The 9,647-nt window shown below is 47.5% G+C and overlaps 1 protein-coding gene across 1 annotated transcript in view; it reads right to left on the bottom strand.

Moving 5' to 3' along the window:
- Nucleotides 1-2,426: 2,426 nt before the first annotated feature.
- Nucleotides 2,427-9,647, bottom strand: part of LOC138282999 (cilia- and flagella-associated protein 20) — a 35,587-nt gene continuing 28,366 nt past the window's right edge. Inside the window, exon 6 of the mRNA XM_069221102.1 lies at nucleotides 2,427-2,935. Coding sequence (XP_069077203.1) covers nucleotides 2,930-2,935 — 6 coding nt within the window. The 3' untranslated portion in view covers nucleotides 2,427-2,929. The remainder of the gene's footprint in view (nucleotides 2,936-9,647) is intronic.

Raw genomic sequence — 9,647 nt, 5'->3', positions numbered from 1 at the left:
CGGTGCATCATATAAGTCCCAAGCATCCGGGTCATCCTGTGTCATCCCCGTGTGTGTTGGTGACTGCATTGGGGGTGTTGTTACCGGGGACAGCTGTGGTGAATGCAGTGGAGAAGGCTGTGGCGAAAACTTTGGTGGTGGTGTTTTGTCTCTTGCCACCTTTGCCTTTGGCTGCATTTCTGACTCCTGAAATGCTAGCTTTCTTTTTATTTTAATTGGAGGAAGAGTTTGTATTTTACCAGTCTCTTTCTGGATGTGCAGCCTCCTTTGAGTATAGTCTGGTTCTCCCATACTTAATTCCTTCTCAAATCGATGTTCTTGCATTTGGCTGGAAAGTCTGTGTTCTTCCGTGTAGGAGCCTATTTTCGTCTCCGAGGCTGCCTTTTTCGATACCGAAGGTTTCGAAGCAGTCTTCTTTGGCTCCGAGGTAGCCTTTTTTACCTTCGGTGTGTCGAACTCTCGGTGCTGAGATGGTTCGGAGCCGGTATCTCGACAGGAGTCTGATGTCTTCGGCTGTTGTGTGGCCTTTTTCGGTGCCAATGTTTGGTCACCGTGTTTTCGGGTTAAGCCATGGCCTGTTGGCGGTTGCATCCCCTTGGCCTTTATGATTTTTGAGTGAGTCTTGGACGGGGCTGTTTTACTCACAGTATTCTGTGGCGTCGTCGGTAGCTCACTTTCGCAGTCGTCCGAGTCCGATTCTTGTACGGAGATTCTTTCCTCCTTCTCGACGTCGATCTGTTCTGTCGGTGTCGACGCCATCTGTAGTCTTCTAGCTCTGCGATCGCGTAGTGTCTTTTTCGATCGAAATGCCCGGCAGGCCTCGCAGGTATACTCCCTGTGTTCCGGTGATAGACACAGGTTACAGTCCAAGTGTTGGTCCGTATAAGAATACTTGGTGTGGCAATTCGGGCAGAAGCGGAAGGGGGTCCGGTCCATGAGTTTCGCAGATGTACACGGTCGGGCCAACCAGGCCCCGCTGAAGAGTGGAAGCCCCGAAGGGCCGCCAGAGCGCTTCTCCTATCGGTGTCGATGTACTAACACTAAACCGGTACCGAGCGTGAACAATACTGTCGAATTTTCGATAATTAGCTAACTCTCCCGATTCGAAATACGGAGCGAAGAGGAACACGTCAGGACCTGATGGCGGAAAGAAAACAATCTAAGATGGAGTCGACGCCCATGCGCAATGGAGCCAAAAGGGAGGAGTCCCTCGGTCTCGTGACTCGAAAAGACTTCTTCGAAGAAAAACAACTTGTAGCACTCCGAGCCCAACACTAGATGGCAGGATAATGCACAACATGTGTATCTGCAGCTACACATGCCATCGAACATATATAAACACACACACACATTCCCTATCTCTCTCTTCTCCACTCTAAATACTAGAGGTTGCTCTTCCACCTTATGAATCACAACACAGATTGAATGAGACGTTGCCCAATCACCTCTTTGTAAAGATTATAACTTTTATGTGGACAATGTATAACCTGAACATGTATGTGGTCCCTTACATGAGGATGAACCTCAAGATTTAGCTAACAGCTGCTTGAAAGTCACGTTAAGGGAGTGAATGACAAGGATCAACAGGGACTTTGTAGCATAGCAAACCCAGCGCTGCCGTTCTTTGTGTACCTGTGAAGGTGAGCCATCAGTGAGACTGGAAGGCATCTGGAAAACACTGAGTTATTCATACTCTATCACAATTGATAGCCTTGCATGCCTGCTAAACTAAAAGCCCTTGTCATGAAGAGATCATGAGTGGTATTTAATGTCAGAGCCCACTTTTATAGAACACAAATTATTTTTTGAATGAGCGATTTAGAATATGTAAGCATGGAGTTAGAGATGGGCAAAATTTTAATTATGTCCACAGCCAGCCAAAGTCATGGCACTTCACACATAGGTAAGTTACTCGACTTGTGCTGAGGTCCTATACTTTTACTCTGTCCACCACAGACTCCCTGTACCCAGATGTCATATCCAATGTGAAGGTGACATCAGGCTGCCGGAAGTAGTGCCAACTTGCTACATCCTGAGTGGCAGGTGCAGCTCATTCACGCTTTACCTCCTTCCGCTACTGCCTCCAGTCCTGCCTGGAACCTGCGGCAGCAGGGAAAGGGGATGGCACTTGATGCCACTGAAATCAAAACCAAAGTAAGTCGTAGCCAAGCAGCAGTCTCCAGGAACATAACAACAGGAATATTCAATACACTGATAGACCTAAATCTTTCTTGCTACACCTGCATCTATAAGGTACACTCTACTGTAAGTTGCACTAGTCATGTAATTACTACTCCCAGAGGCTTGTGGCTCAATCGACAACATTACGTGGATATTATCCTTAGGAGCTGGTAGTGCCCTTTTCATCACTGTGTGTTGCAGCTTCTCGCATGATGCTTGGTGTACAAACTGCACTTTTGAAGTCCTTCACTCAAAGCAGTCTTTATTTGGGGACAAGGTGCAGGAAGGTTTGATTTCACTGTACAATAAAGGCGGCGTGTAAATCCACTAGAGGTCTGTTCAATCCTCAAACTAGTCAACATGTCCTACCATCAAGCCTCTCGGTAGAACTGCCCTCCTCGTAGACCATCCAAAAGCAGTCTGGAAGAGGCACTGCAGGAATGGAGGGTCTGGATCAAGCAGCACTGGCAAGACCCACATGCCTTTCAAATTGTCCAGATGGGTCCCAAGGCCAGCAGCCTGCGATGGCCCAGAAGATACAAGGCATGGTATGTACAAAAAGATACCATGGGGAAATGATTTATTACCAAAAAACAGAAAACAAATAAACCATTAGTTGACTTCAAAGAAACACTCCTTCCATAATTTATAAAAACGGATCTGTGTTAACAGCCCTTCGTAACACTATCAAATATATATATATATATCCTTGATGAGGCTCCGAGGTCCGAACCAGGTGCTGTCTTCCTCATTGCTGCAAGAGACAAGACAAGGAGGCTGTTAAGAGGATATGTTACAGCTACCAAAGCATCTGATAAAATACGTTTTCTACACACAAACTACAGCATCCAATCTAGGTTGCAAAGGTGCTGGAGACCAGTAACTCAATCTGAGCCCGATGCTGTCAATTCCTAGGGCAGAAGGAAAAGTTACTTACTTGTAATCCCAGGTCTTCACCATAAGTATCTTCACTGTAATTAATTGGCTAGTAAGTCATTACCAGGCACAGAAAATATTCGCCCTCCCTCCCCCGCCAGAGGCGGAGCAGCTACCATGCCCTGATTCACAAAAGTGCCTCGAGATAGTTGAAAAGTAGGTGTGTGCATGGAAGTCCATCCACACTTTCACTAGCCACCAAGACTCTTGGGAACTTGTCTGGCTGATTCTTTTCTTCTGCCAGTTGCTTAGATTTTGTCCCCCTCTGCCTCGAAGCTGTGGGAGTTGGGGTATGCCTGCTATTTTAATGTCTAGGAATATCAACTACAATTCCAATGGGATGGTAACTTGTAATACTCATTCTATGTCACACGTATCTTCACTGAAGCCAAGGCAAACCCTGCAACCTTCCCTGATTCAACCTCTGCACCATCCAGACTGACTGGTACAACATGCTACACTAGGGATCCATATGAACCTAAGACACAAAGAAACAAGGAAGCTGTTGGTACCTTAAAAGGATCAAGGTCTGGTTTTCACTTTTTCAGGCTGCTACCATCTTCCTGCGTTTCCTCCTCATTCCTCACAGATTATTTGTTTCCTTTTGCTGGACAGAAAATTTAGAGTTCATGCTGCATTGTGGTTTTAAATATTGTTTTGAAGAGATGGGGGTGCAAAGAATATGGAAATTAGCACCACGTCCTTTCTTCTTCATGAGAGTAAGCAGTGCAGCTGCACCCAGAAAAGGGCAACAGGTGACAGTTTGCAACCTAAGTGCACTTTAGTAAAATAAATAAAGCTAAGAACATGCGTGCAGCAAATACCAGTACATCCTGAATACAAGCATTTGCAAACTACGCCACTAAAAGAGCCTGAAGCCAAATCACTGATATGAGGCATCCCAATGTGGCACAATACACAATTCAAAGAGATTTCCTAAACTGATATTTTGAAAAGGCTGAGAGGTAGTGTTGGACCTGGCTCTTTTTGCAGGGTCATCCCCAAACTTTTTGCCTTCTTCCTCCTTTTTTGGTCTGACCTGTTTTTGTTGGCTTTAAGACTCTGGGCACTTTACCACTGCTAACCAGTGCTAAAGTGCATATGCTCCCCGTCTAAAATGTATTGGTGATTGGTGTATCCATGATTGGCATATTTGATTTACTAGTAAGTCCCTTCTATAGTGCACCAGGTGTGAGCAAGGCCTGTAAATCAAATGTTACTAGTAGACCTGCAGCACTGATTGTGCCACCCACATGAGTAGCCCTGTAAACATATCTCAGACCTGCCACTGCAGTCTCTGTGTGTGCAGTTGTAAACTGACATGTTGCACCCACTTGCCAGGCCTAAACCTTCCCTTTTATTACCTGTAAGTCACCCCTGAGGTAGGCCCAGAGCAGCCCCTTGGGCAGGATGCAGTGTATTTAAAAGGCAGGACATGTACTGGTGTGTTTTACATGTAGTGATAGTGAAATACTGCTAAATTAATGTTTCACTATAGCAAGGCCTAACTCTCCCATACAGTAACCTGGGGATTGCCTTGAAATATCTTTTAAGTGTAATTTCCCCATTGGGAGCAGATAGAAATTGAGTTTGGTGTCTTTGAATTCCCAATTTAAAAATACAATCTTTGGTGAAATTGGTTTTTGAATTGTAAGTTTAGAAAGTGGGCATTTTCTTGCTTAACCATTCTGTGCCTCCCTGTGGAACCCACGTCTGGGTCAGGATGACAACTGGGCTGTTTGTGTATTCACTCTAGACAGTCACACAAAGAGAGCTGAGGTGTGCCCTGCATATCCTGATGGTCCATCGCCAGGCTGATGGGTCTTCCTGAGCTAGGGGGGTTGGAGGAGCAGACACTTGCACCTGAATGGGGCTGTGTCTGTCCTCACCCAAAGCAGTCTCCAACCTCCTGGAGTGTGTATGGGGGGAGGGAAAGGCAGGGTCTTGTGCACTACAAATACGTCTCTTTAAAGTTTGCCTACTTCACAGATAGAAATGGGCATAAGTACTGGACCTCTGACCCCCACATAGTTAGAACACAAATGGACTGAGGACGTTCTGCCAGGAAGAAGTGCTGGATGCTGTAGGAGGGACTGCCACTCTGCCTGTTGCTTTGTGGTGCTGGTCTGCTGCTTCTGTCCCGGGAGTGCTTCCCAAGGTTCTCCAGGGCTTGAGCTGGGCTTGCCTCCTGTTAAGAAGTCTTAGGGCCAACAAAGACTTCACCTGCCAGTGCCTGGGCTCTCTTGCTGAGAGTTCTGACTTGTCAAGTGGTACTAAATCCAGTTTGTAAGGAAAAGCCTTCTTTGGCATGGTTACCCCCTAACTTTTTGCCTTTGCTGATGTTAAGTTATGATTTGAAAGTGTGCTGGGACCCTGCTAACCAGGCCACAGCACCAGTGTTCCTTCCCTAAACTGTACCTTTGTCTCCAAAACTGGCACAACCCTGGCCCTCAGGTAAGCCCCTTGTAACTGGTACCCCTGGTACTAAGGGCCCTGATGCCAGGGAAGGTCTCTAAGGGCTGCAGCATGTCTTATGCCACCCTAGAGACACCCTCACTCAGCACATGCACACTGCCTCACAGCTTGTGTGTGCTCGTGGGGAGAAAATGACTAAGTCGACATAGCACTCCCCTCAGAGTGCAATGCCAACCTCACACTGCCTGTGGCATAGGTAAGTCACCCCTCTAGCAGGCCTTACAGACTTAAGGCAGGGTGCACTATACCACAGGTGAGGGCATAGCTGCATGAGCACTATGCCCCTACAGTGTCTAAGCAAAACCTAAAACATTGTAATTGCCGGGTAGCCATAAGAGTAAATGGTCTTGAGGGATAGAGGTGCCAGTGTCACTATGGTGACAGACAAACTGGTTTCCCCACGACAATACCTGACTGGACAAACATATCCAGTCACCAATGCGGACAATCAGACTAAAGTACATCCCATGGCTATGGTAACTTTAGAATGGGGAGGGGTCACTGGCCTGAAACAGGTGGTAGTCTCTTTTGCTATACCAGTTGAATGTCTGCTTGGAAATGATCTGGAGTCCTCAGCATGGGCTTAGGTAGAACTCAAAACCCATGCAGCCATGCTGGGTATCCCTGAACTGGTGTGTGTCAAGACTAGGGCACAGTGCAGAGCTCAGAGTGAAAAAGAGGTGTTGGAGTATGGAATAATGGCCCAACCCTCCAAGAGAAAAGGAAAGAAGACTGGGGACCAGCTTCAGCACAGAAAAAGAAACAGAACCCCTCTTCTCAGGAAGAAGTTCTATCCCCTGAGGGAACTGAGCCTATATAGTTAGAACCTTATCAGGTTGAGCTCTTGGGACCAGGGGGACCCTCAAGGGAACAGCTGTGCAAGGATCAAGAAACGTGTCCCTCTCTTGAAGGACTAAGGCAGCAAGCTGCTGAACAAGAATAAGGAAATGTCAGTGGAACCTACAGGGTCTATTGGAAGATGGACTCCTTTACACTGAGGCGAGAGATCCCAAACCTGGTGCCACTAGGAGAGTGGTAGTGCCTTAGGAGTTTAGGGAGTTAATTCTAACCTTAGCCCATGACATTTCCCTTGCTGGGCATTTGGGACAAACCAAGACATGGGAGAGGTTAGTCAACCATTTCTATTGGCCCAATATGTACCAGAAAATAAAGGAGTTTTGTGCCTCCTGTGCCACCTGTCAAGCCAGTGGTAAGACAGGTGGCCACCCAAAGGCCCCCCTCATTCCACTTCCAGTGGTGGGGGTCCCCTTTGAAAGAGTTGGAGTGGACATAGTAGGTCCACTTGAACCTCCCACAGTATCAGGGAATCAGTATTTCCTAGTAGTAGTGGATCATGCTACTAGGTACCCTAAAGCAATTCCCCTTAGGTCCACTACTGCCCCTGCAGTAGCCAAAGCACTCATTGGTATTTTTACCGAGTAGGGTTTCCTAAGGAGGTGGTTTCTGACAGAGGTACCAACTTCATGTCAGCTTGCCTAAAACACATGTGGAATGAGTGTGGTGTGACTTATAAATTCACCACACCATACCGTCCACAAACCAATGGTCTTGTTGAGAGATTTAACAAGACATTGAAGGGCATGATCATGGGGCTCCCTGAAAAACTCAAAAGGAGATGGGATGTCCTCTTGCCATGCCTGCTTTTCGCCTACAGAGAGGTGCCTCAGAAGGGAGTAGGGTTTTCCACCTTTGAACTTTTGTTTGGCCATCCTGTTGGGGGACAACTAGCTCTTGTGAAAGAAGGCTGGGAGAGACCTCTCCATGAGCCTAAACAAGATACAGTGGACTATGTACTAGGCCTACGTTCCAGGATGGCTGAGTACATGGAAAAGGCAAGTAAAAACCTTGAGGCCAGCCAACAACTTCAGAAGATGTGGTATGACCAAAAGGCTGCTATGGTTTAGTTTCAGCCAGGGCAGAAAGTCTGGGTTCTGGAGCATGTGACTCCCAGGGCCCTTCAGGACAAATGGAGTGGCCCTTACCCAGTGCTAGAGAAAAAGAGTGAGGTCACCTACCTGGTGGACCTAGGCACTAGCAGGACCCCGAAGAGGGTGGTCCATGTTAACCATCTAAAACTCTTCCATGACAGGGCAGATGTAAACATGTTGATGGTTACAGATGAGGACCAGGAAGCAGAGAGTGAACCTCTCCCTGATCTCCTCTCCACTGACCCTAAAGATGGCACAGGAGATGGCGTGATCTACTCAGACACCCTCTCTGGCCAACAGCAAGCTGACTGCAGGCAAGTCCTCCAGCAGTTTGCTGAGCTCTTTACCCTAACCCCTGGTCAGACACACCTATGTACCCATGATGTGGACACAGGAGACAGCATGCCTGTCAAAAACAAAATATTCAGACAGTCTGACCAAGTTAAGGAAAGCATCAAAGTGGAAGTCCACAAGATGCTGGAGTTGGGAGTGATTGAGCACTCTGGCAGTCCCTGGGCTAGCCCAGTGGTCTTGGTCCCTAAACCTCACACAAAAGATGGCAAGAGAGAGATGAGGTTCTGTGTGGACTACAGAGGGCTTAATTCTGTCACCCAGACAGATGCTCTCCCCATTCCAAGGGCAGATGAGCTGATTGATAAATTGGGTGCTGCCAAATACTTGAGTACCTTTGACTTGACAGCAGGGTACTGGCAAATAAGAATGGCACCAAGAGCAAAAGAGAAAACAGCATTCTCTACCCCTGATGGGCACTACCAGTTTACTGTGATGCCCTTTGGCTTAAAGAATGCCCCTGCCACCTTCCAAAGGTTGGTGAATCAAGTTGTTGCTGGCTTTGAGTCCTTTAGTGCAGCTTACCTTAATGATATTGTTGTCTTTAGCTCCAGCTGGCAGGATCACCTGGTCCACCTAAAGAAGGTTTTGCAGGCCCTGCAAGCAGCAGGCCTCTCTATCAAGGCATCTAAATGGCAGATAGGGCAGGGTACTGTGGTTTACTTGGGACACCTTGTAGGAGGAGGCTAAGTTCAGACACTCCAACCCAAGATCCAGACCATTCTGGACTGGGTAGCTCCAAAAACCAGACTCAAGTCAGGGCATTCCTTGGCTTGACTGGTTACTATAGGAGGTTTGTGAAGGATTATGGATCAATAGTGACCCCCCTCACAGAACTTACCTCCAAGAAAATGCCCAGATGGCTCATGCAAATGAAAGGAGAAAACCCTAAACTGTTGAGGTGGTCCATATCCCTACAGGGAATGGACTTTATAGTGGAACACAGACTTGGGACTGCCCATGCCAATGCAGATGGCCTTTCCAGGTTCTTCCACTCACAAAATGAAGACTCTCTTGGGAAAGGTTAGTCTCATCCTGCTAACCAGGCCCCAGCACCAGTGTTCTTTCCCTAAACTGTACCTTTGTCTCCACAATTGGCACAACCCTGGCACTCAGGTAAGCCCCTTGTAACTGGTACCAAGGGCCCTGATGCCAGGGAAGGTCTCTAAGGGCTGCAGCATGTCTTATGCCACCCTAGAGACCCCTCACTCAGCACAGCTTGTGTGTGCTGGTGTGGAGAAAATGACTAAGTCGACATGGCACTCCCCTCAGACATGCCAACCTCACACTGCCTGTGGCATAGGTAAGTCACCCCTCTAGCAGGCCTTACAGCCCTAAGGCAGGGTGCACTATACCACAGGTGAGGGCATATGCGCATGAGCACTATGCCCCTACAGTGTCTAAGCAAAACCTTGGACATTGTAAGTGCAGGGTAGCCATAAGAGTATATGGTCTGGGAGTTTGTCAAACACGAACTCCACAGTTCCATAATGGCTACACTGAAAACTGGGAAGTTTGGTATCAAACGTCTCAGCACAATAAATGCACACTGATGCCAGGGTGCAATTTATTGTCAAATAAAATACACCCAGAGGGCATCTTAGAGATGCCCCCTGAATACATACCCAACTTCTAGTGCAGGCTGACCAGTTCCTGCCAGCCTGCCACACACCAGACATGTTGCTGGCCACATGGGCAGAGTGCCTTTGTCACTCTGTGGCCAGGAACAAAGCCTGTACTAGGTGGAGGTGCTTC

This window comes from Pleurodeles waltl, chromosome 2_2, assembly GCF_031143425.1.
Source record: "Pleurodeles waltl isolate 20211129_DDA chromosome 2_2, aPleWal1.hap1.20221129, whole genome shotgun sequence".
In the NCBI taxonomy this organism is placed as follows: domain Eukaryota; kingdom Metazoa; phylum Chordata; class Amphibia; order Caudata; family Salamandridae; genus Pleurodeles; species Pleurodeles waltl.
The sequence above is the reverse complement of the archived record's forward strand: the minus strand, read 5'-3'. Positions and strand labels throughout refer to the sequence as shown.